Source organism: Centruroides vittatus, unplaced genomic scaffold (genome assembly GCF_030686945.1).
Source record: "Centruroides vittatus isolate TY-2023 unplaced genomic scaffold, ASM3068694v2 scaffold_3046, whole genome shotgun sequence".
NCBI lineage: Eukaryota > Metazoa > Arthropoda > Arachnida > Scorpiones > Buthidae > Centruroides > Centruroides vittatus.
Window position 1 is genome coordinate 826029 of NW_027122699.1, and position 12643 is coordinate 838671.

Sequence of the window (12643 nt, forward strand, 5' to 3'; positions counted from 1 at the left end):
AAACCCAACATAATAATAATAATAGGTTTATGGCATTACGAAATTCTGTTAATAGTATCGTATCATATATACGTTTTTGCGGGGAATAACATTTTGGTGTGCCGCGTGGAGTCGTGTCGAGTCGTAGGTGTGCCACGAGTAGAGAAAGGTTGCGGAACACCGTCATAGAATATAGTAGCATTTGGGGTATATCACGTAATTCTTCTCGAAGTCATTTGCATTTATATCTGATTCATTTTCGACCGAAAGTATTGACTGGAGACTAGTACAATAATTTTCTAGCATTTTCTCATCTAAATCCTTGAGTTTTAAAATGTCATATAAAAACTGAAAATTTTTGCTATGGGTTTCCAGAATCGTGAATCGTTTATTCAGAGAATTAAGAGTAGTGTCCAGAATATAATTGAAAATTTTATTTTAAATTTACTCTCTTCTGTTAAGGGTTAATCGACAGCTTCTTCATAGTCAAATTGATGCTTTTTTCCTTCTAGCTCTAACTTCAGTTTCGCCAGGAAATTCTCTACTGCATTTGAGATTCTCTGCAATCTCATTAGCAGCAATTTTCATCCGATGGTATCCAGATTGTCTATAACTTTTCACTTTTTATATGATTTCTGATAACATCCTTGCACAATCTCACAAATTTATAGTTAGAATGCGATAGCTTCGAGACTGAATTTATTTCAAATAAAATATCGTGCCATAGAATTACACCTCATATTTTTAATATTTTTTGCTAACTTCCTTGCTTTAACTTTAGTTTCTGTTGACGTCTTCTATTATTTGGAATAATGCATCATATATTTCACAAAGTTAAAATTGTAAAGGTTTTAACGCATCTAAGGTGCGTTTCAAATTTATACGGACACGAAAAAATTAAAGTGAAACCCAAATTTGCTGCATTAAGTGACAAATGTTTTATTAAAAATAACATGGATTTACATGTTTCCACACTGCAAAATAAGAATTTTAATCAAACATTAACACTTTGTCACTGAAAATTATTTTTTTGAAAATTTTGTACAAAAAAACTGTTATATATTTATCTGGACAGGTTTCAAATTGCAAAGTTTTCTTACAATTTAATGGCCTGTGAAGTGTGAAGCGCGATAGGAATACACAGACACGTGAATTCAAACAAATTTAATTTCGCGATAAACAAATCTATACAGATGAGTTCTTTTAGATTCCCTCGGTCCAGCTTCTCTTACCGTCCGATGGTAACAATAACCCAAGTAGCTTACCTTCTTGGCAACTACTTGCCCGGCAATACTAATCAAACCTGTGCGATTCTTAACTAAATTAAACCTAAAGATAGAAAAGTATAGACATAGGGAAATGAGAAGAATTGATAGGATAATGGGGTACCCTTGTTCTCGCTGAACTCCGATGCCGGCTGGTGCTTTGTTCTGCGTGTCTCTGGGTTCGTCAATGTTTTAAATATCTTCTACTATAATTTTTTTTCGGTGTGTCTGATTTTACATTCCGGATCCTCACCTCACGGCTCTCTATTCGACCCTCGTTGAATTCCGTCTCACGAGCTCGCCGTTTTCGTCCGTGCTTCTTCGCGTCCGGCCAGAGAAAAAGTGACCCTTCGTGACCCAGATTTAACTCGTCCTCGACTCGAAGTCTTTGTCCCACACGGCCCCTGGTTGGTGGGGAGTGGAAAGCCCCTGTTCCCAGAAGCCAGTACAATGAACAAAGGAAATTAGAAAGAAGGATTAAGAAAGAGAGAAAATTATTAAAACTAATTAAATCTATAATACATATGTACAAAAATATATGGCGTACAGCCACAGGTCAATGTAACCACCATTTAACTTAATTACATTAAATACTCTATTAGGCATTGTTTCAATTAAATTCTGAAGTTCATCTTATGTTTATCCCAAGCATCTGAAATTGCTGCCTTCAAATCACGAATTGTGGAAAACTGCTTTTCATGGGCCTAAACTGTACAAACCATCATCCCCAAAGATTTTCCATTGGATTCGGGTCAGGGCTTCTAGCAGGTCGTGTCATCGGATTAACATTTTTACGTTTAAACCACATTTTTTGTTGATTTAGAGGCATGCACGGGGGCATTGTCTTGTTGAAAGATTCAATTTGGTCCAGCTTCCAATAAATGATCTTCAAGCATGCCTCGATACTTCTCTGAATTCATTCTTTGAGTTATAAATTCTAAATCTGTGGTTCCATTGAATCAAAACGCACCCCACGCCATTATTGATCCCCCACGCATTTGGCGTTTTGAAAATATTTGTTTTTTGGTTCTTAAATCTTGCCAATAATACTTCCAACCGTCTGGACTATCTAAGTCGAATTTTTTTACATCACCGAACAAAACTTCAATCCATTCTTTGGACCTTGTCACGTGTTTTTGCGCTCAATCACGTCTGTCGCTTTTGTGCTTTAATGAAAGTGGTGGCATTACAGCTTTTTTTCTGAATTTTAACATTGGAGATTTATTTAAAACTCTCCACACTGTTGTGCCGCTACAAGGCAAGTCTAATTCTTGTTTTATTTTTCTTACCGATGTTTGTTTTGTGGAGCAAACCTCGATGATTTGTCTAGAATCTCGAGGTGTAAGCTTGGGTTTTGGACCCGTCTCGAATTTTGGTACATCCTTGCCACGTCTTTTTGATAAATAATCACCAACAGTTGATTTTGGACGATTTATATATGCCGCAATTTTTCTTATTGACTTGCCTCGTGATTTATAGACATCGGTCTGCCCTTTTTCATAATCAGATAAATTCTTTGTTCTACCCATTTTAGAACTTTGAACAACATAAAGAATTTGTATTACAATTAGATATGTAAGCTAATTTGCATATTTCAATGCTCGAAACTAAACAATATTCTATTTAAGTCACGAAATGAGTGCCTGTCCAGATAAATATGTAACAGTTTTTTTGTACAAAATTTTCAAAAATATTATTTTCAGTGACAAAATGTTGATGTTTGATTAAAATTCTTATTTTGCAGTGTGGAAACATGCAAATCCATGTTATTTTTAATAAGACATTTGTCACTTAATGCAGCAAATTTGGGTTTCACTTTAATTTTTTCGTGTCCGTATAAATTTGAAACGCACCTTATACTGCTTGATCGTGTAGTGGCATTCGATGGTTTTAGAGTTAATCGTGAAACATATTTTTTAGCACTTCGCAACGCTTTGTAGAACCAGAAAAAAAAGTGTAAAGTACTTGTACAATAGAGAGTTGTTGTTTCTGTAGAAGACCCTGCATCATTTATAGCTAGGTTTAAAGAATGACACGCGCAGGGCACATAAAACGCCCTTGGATATTTTTTAAGTATTCTATTTTGTAACCCTTTCTTACTCTTTTCGTATTAGCTCCGTTGTCGTAGCCTCGTCCTCTAAGCCACTTTAACTCAAAACCTAACTTTTCCAAATGTGTCGGAATGAGTTCCGTCAAACCCTGTCCAGTTGAATCAGGAGCTTCAAACAACCAATAAAAAAATTATTCGATTTCGTATTTATTTTGAATGGAGTTAAAGGCGACAACTCTTATCGTTAATGAGAGCTGTTCAATGTGACTTACGTCTGGGTTACGTCGGCGATTATCGAAAAATATTTAGCGATTTTTGTTATTTCGACAATTTTGCTTAAAATTACATTTCCCATCAAATTTATCAATTCGTCTTGTATATTATTGCTTAGATAAGTCACAGACCATTTATCAGACTCTCCCGATATGTTCTTCCATAACTGGATCAAACTCGGAAAGCAATTCTATCAACTTTAGGAAGTTTCCGTTATTAAGCCGAAACAAATGTTCGGTTGTTCCACGAAAAGCTAAGCATTGCGAGGCCAATAGTCTAATTATTGACATAAATCTTTTTAGAACTCCTTTCGATGCCGAATTTCTATATCCATAATTCGTCGATATTCGGCGTCAATAGTTTATCTGTTTCGATCGAATGTCCAATTTTTTCCACGCTCTAAAAGCATTTCTGTGATTTACAGACTTTTCGTGCATTGGAAGATTTCCCCGGTCAGAATAGCCTTTTTTGGGCCAGTCACTAATAGCGAACGAATTATCAAATAAAATACAACAATAGCAAAAACAGCATCGTTTATAACAGAATAAATCAACCAACTTCTCTCGACGACTTCGTCATTGTTCAACACTTGCAAATAATGCGAGGGCGAAAAATATTAAATAAAAATTCAGTCCTTCGCAAAGCCCGGAGGGGGTCATTGAAAAGGATTAAATATGATGATGCTTATCGTGCTATTCAAATAGGGTAGATAAAATAACGATAGAAATGAGTTGCAAAACTAGTAAGATTTGTAGGTAACAGAACGTAACCTTATAATATAATCGAGATGGGTCGATGATGATGATAAGAGCAGATCCCAAACGGTTAGAAGTTGAAAGTTGAAATGTGATACACAGTTAGGGTACGTCACGAGAACCTACACTAAGAAGGGCTTTTTTGAAATTCCCCCGCGGGGGGAGGGAGAGGGTTAATGATTATCTTAAAGAACTGGGCTTTACTGTACTATTTTAGATGCGGTTATTTTTGCGTCTTTGCAAAAACTCGAACATATTTTTAGACCATGTAAAAATTCTCTAATTAATCTCGGAAGAGCGAGACCTAATTCTTGTACCCGGTGTAAACGGGTAAGATCGGCTATAATCTAAAAATCTTAATCTTCGCTATCGTTACTTTTTGCACTAGCAACGCCAGGCTCGTCTGCTAGTAAATAGATAACGAATATCTGTCAAATTGACTGCTAGCAGCCGTTTTGATATATGCCTTTCCTTAACTTGTCAATGTATTGTCTCCACTTCAACGTATACGTATTTAGTAAAAAATAACGAACGCAAAAGTGGGCAAATGCAAATATTATAAAGCAACTCTATCACACACAGAATGTAAAAGTAGTCCAATATTACTTAAATAACTTTATCTATCACACACAGGCACACGTTCCGCACCTGATATATACCCAGTCTATGCAAATGCTACTTTTTAATTCCAGTCCCTATTCAATTGTCACTGTCACAACATAATCCTTTTCGATGATAATAAGTAACTACAATTGCTGTAAAAAACAATAATTCTCTTACTTGATCTATTTTTTAAACACAAAAAAACTCAACTAGTATAAACGCAAAAATATTATACTGATACAGATGTATGTCTAATTTACTGATTTAAACACAGCACAGCCACTTGCCACTTCTCGAGACAAACTAACGTTAAAATCAAATATTGTCAATAATTTAAGCTCAAAGCAGAACATCAACACGTTACGTGCGTAATTGTCTTTTATGATAATTGCCGCCTCGGCTTTTAGGAGCGGTCGCCCGGTATATTACAAACAAAAACAGTAGCTTTGCGCTGTCGCGTCAAAAGCCTTTTGGCCAGCGCTCGCCAACAATGCATCTGCACCATAAACCGAAATCAAAGGGTACCGAAAGCACTTAGGCAGAGGCGTGCGATAAATCATAAATCGTATACATCAATATCGGAATAACATAGATCAATATAGAAAAGCGTTGCGTAAAAATTTTAGTTATTGAAGGCTTCAAATAATTTGATTTCGCTGTTTATGCCGCCTGATGCGGCGCCGCTCTGCCTCGTAGCACGGCACGGCCCTGTACATAGATTATAGGAATGCATTTGAAGACATCCCGTGTTCGCTGTTAATACACATTACACGTGTGCAAAATACATCCAACATTTATTACATTTTTAGAAAACACAATGCACCACCGGAGAACAACACTGCACCTCCGACTTCACGGCACACAACCATATTATAACAAACTAAATACACATAAGGATTAGAAAATCCCCCATCTCCAGCATTTGTGGTTCTCTCCGACTTTTAAACCCACCGTCCAATAAGTTAAACCACATAAAACAAGATAAAACACGAAACACGATTGCATCCGCCATTAAAAATTATATACCTATATCACCGACATACAAATGGAGTTCGGCCCAAACGAATACAAAATACGCGAACCCGGATTCCAAAGGCCCGTTTCGCGTCATCCGCGGATTAGACCGTCTCCAAGTTTAGAAATATTTAAGATTCCGGCCGGCCAAGCCAAGAGAACCACATACGAATAAGGCAGACACAAACAAAGAAATACAACAACGGATTAAATGCAATACTAATAACGTAGTCGAATGCAAAACACCTCTAAGCAGTCAACATACATTATCCCACTATTCACATATTTGTTTGGAGTTTTACACCGGCAGACACTGCGCGCACACTTTCACACTCACAGCTGGAATAGTTCCGAAGGAAAATGAAACACTAACAAAATATAACACTCTTCTTCTGCAGAATAGCTGACTCTCACGAAGCCAGAAGACACGATATAGTAAATCTTTATAAACAAGTACAAATACCGAGTTTTTCGTTATAAGACATGACAATTACACAAAGCAGTAACTATTGCAGACAAAACTAATACACAAATCTGCACGACGCCGATCCGGATTCAACATAAGATAGTACTGTACAGTACATAAGACAGACACTGGGAAGCAGGGAGGAGCTTCACCGTAGGTACAGTACGCTAATCTCGGCCAGGATGGCATCGACAGAACTACATCAAATTACGGACGTCTCTTCGAACGGGGTTTACGTAAACACGAAAAAAGTAAAAAATCAAATTTGAAGAGGGTCAACTTACCCGACGCCGGTAGGAAATGCCGCACCGTGCACAAAGTACGCAACACACGGCGTCGAATTGAAAACCATTAGCACAGATCGAGCTAACCCACGTGGTCACATCAAAATGTATTGTTTTCTATTTATTACGTTTGCTATTTGCTTGCGCGCAAAGTGCTATACGTCCGGGAACCGTACTGCAAACGTACGAGGGTGGTATAAAACAACGCGCACAAATTATCCCTTATACAATAGTATATTGGGACACGACCTACTTGGACAAAAAAATGGCATGGCGTAGACGTATGGAACACCCGGAAAATACAAAATACGTACACCCGAAAAAAGGATTAAATACTCCGAACTCGCCCACCAAGTGAAGCGTGGGTGGAGAACGATATAGTTACGGCGCCCGTAGTCTTCTGGCACGAGCTAGGCAAAGTCCAGCTACATTAAAGCTTGGCAACGGTACCGAATGCGGCTTAGGTCCTAACTATAAATAATTAAGGCGTCAAAATCGACAACGGGCGAAATAGCGTCGAGAATCGCCAGAGAGAGAAATAATTATAAACCAAGACTAGGTAAATAACGCCTCCGAGGAAGACTTTGGGTAAAATGGTCGTTTATTTAAATAGGAAACCGGCGAACATTACGGGAGGGTGACCGAAAATTTTGCAATAGGAGAAACCGTCCACGACGAATTAGCGTTTATTGTTTTAATAATAAACCTCGTACCTCGCATTACGCTAAACAAATTTCCTCCGTGGCTATTAGTGTGGTGATTTTTTATAAAACTTTTTGCCGTTATAATAATAATAGTTTGTTGAACTTTTTACGTAATTGAAGCGTGCGATGCAGTAACGCGGTAAAAGCCATTTTTCTCTAAATACGTTTTATTAAAGAATAGAAAGAATCGACGTTTTGTGTTGCAAAAGAAAAAAAAAGCAGATATCCGAGTCGAATTTGAGAAAGCGCCAAAGTGCCCGTCGCGTGACTTTTGGCAGTCGAAACGTTGCGGCTTATTTTGATATTCCGGAGAATTTGTAACCCGGTGAGTTTTTTACCATTTTATTGCAGGCGTAGAATCGAAACGAATTCGCCGACTAGACCCGTCCCGATTGGCATTTACAACATTACGGCATTGCACGCTTCGATTAACGGCAACGGCCGGTTTTGGAGTTTTAGTTGGGGGAATATTAGCGAGGTTGAGGCCGACGTTTTACACGCGAAAACGTGTACGTCGGACGTTTAGCGCCGCGTTCCCGTAAACCTAGAAGTTTGACAATGGCGTTTGGAAAGTCAGAGGAATCGTGCTCGGCATTCCAAACGCCATTGTCAAACTTCTAGGCTTACGGGAAAGGGGCGCCGAACGTCCGACGTACACGTTTTCGCGTGTAAAACGTCGGCCTCAACCTGGCTATTTTCATTATTACCAACGGAAGATCTTACGGTAGAAGTAAAAGGGCAATTTTTGTTTTTCAGGTTCGAACTGGGAGTTCCGTACGTGGTTCTTCAGAACTGTCACCGTCTTCCCCCGGACCACCTCAAGATATAAAAGGTGCAGCGTCTTCCTCCCGGGCCACCGGCAAAATCCGGGGCGGGAAGAAGGAAAGAACGGAAGCGCTTAGAATTTTATTTATAAATGCGGGGCGCGGGCGGTTCCGGGCCGGTTCTCTGACTAATTTGAACGTCTAGCGCGGGCCGGGGAGTGGCCTATCCGCCACCCGCCGCCTAATTTTTTCACGGATTTTTACCGGCGCCGGGCTTTTATATTTGGACGGGAAGGGGTGGCGGGCCTTAATTAATTACCTACTTTTAAATTCGAGTATTCGCCATTACGGTGTCGGCCCGGGCCCTTTTAAGTCGGTAAATTTGTAACGCGGGAGAAGAACCGGGCGGCGGCGGGGATTCCGTCGTTTACGTTAATCCGGTAAATCATTACCGCTTTGTAAGGTTTTTTTATAAAGAACGATTTCCCGAAAGGGGAAGATCGGGTGCTTTAAATTAAGCGAAAAAAGAATGGGTGACGCGCCTACCCACGCGCGTGCGCCCGGGGCGGCGCCCCTTCTACGTTTTATAATTGGGAACTCATAATCCGTTATTTATCGGTTCCCGTATTTCCGCCGGACGGGACGGGCCCCGCCCCTTTTCCAGGGGACGGTAAATAAATAAAATGCCGGGTCTACGGTTCCGGTCGTCGTTACGCGCGAAATAACGTTATCGGAGCGGCAAAGAACGTCCGAGGTGGAGGGTTATTACAGGGTTTATAATTAATAACTTTATCGGGAATTGGTTTTTCTCTCCGATTCCGAAGTCGACCGGATCTCCGATACTTAGCGGACCCAATTACTTTGTATAACTTATTGTTTAACCCGTTTTATTTACGTATATTAATAAACTGAAAGAAAACCCGTTTCGTCTTTTATCTCTCGGTATTTCGAAGCCTCGGCCCGATGGCCAAACGAAGAAATCCAAAGAACTTCCCCTCGGAGGATGGGAAAGCCGAGTGGCCTGGAACCGAAATGGCAAAATTTCCGCCGGAGAAATGCCCCGTTTTAAATACGTTTTCCATTTCTTTTTTCGTAAATCGCGAGCAAAAATCTCCGGATAACGGGCGAGCGGCCGAATTTTCGGCGCGGCACTTGCCGGCCAACGAAACTTCCCTATTAGCGAATATTTCGTTCCACCGGCGCCCTAAGTCAAAATCGGACTTAAAATTAGTCTCGCATTCGGCGTCCATCGTCCTCCAAACGTTACTTTTTATGCGTTTTAATATAAATTTTTCGAGGAAGGTCCCTCCCCACGATGTGCCAATCCGGCATAGGGGTGGAAAGAATTCGTTTCTTCGACTTAATTCAGTGTCGTTTTTATATTTCGATAGTTGAATCCGGGAACGGAGCTAAGTTTCCCGGAAATGTCGAGGGGTGGCGTAGGTAGGCGTCTAAATTTGACCCGACTAGTCGGAAGAAGAGAAGCCCGAGAGCCGCGAAAGAAACGTAATAAACAGCGGAGGAAACTATTTGCCGGGAAAAGGAGGAGAAGAGATACAGATCCGGGCTCGTCGTCACCTCGGATTCATTTATGGCCAGTTTGCCGGCGTCTGGAATAAACAAACAAACGTTAAATTTATTAGAGAACGAGAAAGAATTCCGTCGACTCCTTACACCGGTGTCGTTCCGATTAAGCGCCTACTAATGTTTTCTCTTTTCGTATTATTTTTTTTCGGGATCGACATTTTGTTAGGATTAAACCAGTGATTCTCAAAGTGGGGGTCGCTGAAAAATTGATGCCAGATCAATTTTTTCAAATATTTTATAAATTTACTACGGATTCGTGTTTAGAAATAATAGAAATAAAAAATATATAAAATAATTTTTACTTAAATAAGTTGCACGTATAAATAATAAAAATAATATAAATATTTAAATACGAGCCTAACCCCTCCCTCCGGGATGTTTTTTGACACACATTCTTCGGGGGTCCTTCGAAATTTTTTAGTGCATAAGGGGGGTCGCGGTCCAAAAAGTTTGAGAAACACTGGATTAAACAATACTAAATATAAATATCCGTTACTTATTTTTACTCGTATAAATATTGCGAGTTCCGCAGATTCGTATTTCCGTATCGTAAATAAATTTAATTTCGTTTAAATATGTTACGGATAAAAGTAATTGTGTTATTTATTTTACTAGCAAAGACGATATTAAAACGATAAAGTGGAATGTAAAAAATTCGGCAATATTAAAATTGCGTGTTACGACCATTTATCTTAAGAACTATATTCTTCGTTATTATAAAATGCAAAACGCTTAATTTTGGAGTTAGGCACGAGTTTTAACGTTTACTTTAAAAAAAAAAAAAAAAGGTAAAATGTCTGCCGAGATACGACCGGACTTAAAACGTCAAAATCGAATAGCATCGATTCCCCGTATATAAGCCACCTCGCCGAATTTCGTCGCTTCGTTACCCGTGCCGACGTATTAAATGAAATACGCGCCGACGAGCGCACGTCCGCGGAATCTCAAAATGGGAAGACGCGCAAAAATCTGCAATCGAATTTAACGCCATCCCGATACCTTCCATTTTTATGTATAAGTAACGCCGGGACGATAAAAACGAAACCTTTTAATCGAGGCGGAGCGTTAGCCGGGCCTCTTCTACCTGCCTTACGGAATTGTGTTCGTTCTCAAAATTTAATGGGCCGATTTTGAGGAAAAAATTGTCGTTTCTCGTTAATTGGAACGAAGACTCCGAAGACGTCCCTTGTTTCGAATGGCCGTCTCCGCGGCGGCAAGAATGAGGTAGTGTAGTGACGGGCACAATCGATTTTTATTCGATTAGAGCGAGAACAATCGACCGAATTATTAAGAATATGCAATGTTTGCGTAGTTTTTAATTACGCGAGAGTAAATATAACATTAAATACGTAACATTAATTCTCTCTTCGGCTCCTATTATATTAAAAGTTCGGTGAAACTAGAACGAAAAGCCTTAAAGCGCCGTCTACTTTAATTTTAAGTAATTTCCAATTTCTGGATTCGTTGAACTAATTAAAATAAGGAAAATCGTAAGTAATTTTCTAATTTAATAAAAATTTATAAATTTGAAGCTTTTTGAAAATGCACCATTTTTTATATATATTACATCGAAACATTTGTGTAGAAGTATGCCAGAACCCACCGAATCGGTCGATCCTAAGAAAAACGACGGAATAACGGTTTTTGCAGCCGATCGAGCCGAGCCGGCCAACGATCGCCTCCTCCTTTCCCGCTCCGTCTCAATTCTGTCGCGATACGACAAACTCGTGCCGTCCTCTAGTACAGTGTTTCCCAGCCTTTTTTTCCTCGCGAACCAAAAGAAAGGTCCGAAAAAATTTGACGAACCCCCTATGTAGTCGTTAATGACAGGTAGAAAAAAGCAATAAAATTTGATAGAATATATATTTTACGTATTGCGGAATAATTGATTATATTAATCGCGAAACATTTAAACATTAATAAGACTAAAATGATGGCTATAAAAGTTGAAAACGAGATAAATTTAACAAACCGGTTCTTACGCTTTACATTTGGAAAAACTCTTAATGGGATATTTGTAGCCGTTTGATAGAACAAAGCGATTCGAAGTTAGGCTCGATATCTGGCAATTTCGGTCTTAGATCGGGTTCTGCATTTAACCCGTTTCTGTATTTATCTTTCAGATAAGTATATGTTGAAAATCCTTTCTCGCATAGATATGTTATGCAAAATGGTAATAGAACTTCGATGGCTTTTTTTGACAGAACGGGATATTCATTTTGTATACCGAGCCAGAAGTCAATTAAAGATCGATCTTTAAAAATTGCTTCTAGAGAACTGTCACGAGATAACCCTATGAGTTTTTCCAGTATATTTAGAGAGGTTTCCGAACATACATTTCCTTGAAATGGATTACGTATCCAGTTGTTTGAGACGGATATATTGCATCTGTTGGGAAAATAGTCGTCGAAAGTTAATCGAAGATAGTTCGGATGTTCGCGTATACTCCTTTTAATGTTTTCGTCGAGTTTAATTGAATTTTCTGATAAAAAAAAAAAAGTGCTGACAGAATCGAAACGTCCGTACTCATTCGTCTGCGGGCATCGAATCCAAAAATTGATCTTTTTCGACATAGCCTCAATTCTATCGCGTACACTGAAAATGGTGACACCCTCGCCTTGTAAAGACATATTTAATTCATTCGGTTTACAAAAAATGTCGGCTAAATAAGCAAGCTTTTACAGCCAAGGAACATCGGATATACGAGAAGACAAATGAAACGATAATCGATGAAAAATGCTCGAACTTCAGACTTCGATTCAAACAAACGCGTCAAAACTTTACCGCGGGAAAGCCATCTAACTTCTGTGTGAAGTAGTAAAGAAACGTGGAAACTTCCAAAATCCTCACAAAGCGTACGGAATAGACGGCAGTTTGTAGCACGCGATTTTATAAAGTT

General features: G+C 39.1%; 2 protein-coding genes across 2 annotated transcripts in view; one reads left to right on the forward strand and one right to left on the reverse strand.

Moving 5' to 3' along the window:
- The window catches only part of bwa (alkaline ceramidase), a 51445-nt gene extending 42366 nt beyond the window's left edge, over positions 1 to 9079 (forward strand). The window contains exon 5 of the mRNA XM_067285870.1: positions 8150 to 9079. Within this exon, the coding sequence (XP_067141971.1) occupies positions 8150 to 8222 (73 nt within the window). The 3' untranslated portion in view covers positions 8223 to 9079. The remainder of the gene's footprint in view (positions 1 to 8149) is intronic.
- A 2668-nt stretch (positions 9080 to 11747) lies between these two features.
- LOC136988083 (zinc finger BED domain-containing protein 5-like) lies at positions 11748 to 12317 on the reverse strand. The gene has a single exon (XM_067285885.1). It carries the CDS (start codon positions 12315 to 12317, stop codon positions 11748 to 11750), a length of 570 nt encoding a protein of 189 aa, XP_067141986.1.
- Positions 12318 to 12643: the final 326 nt, after the last annotated feature.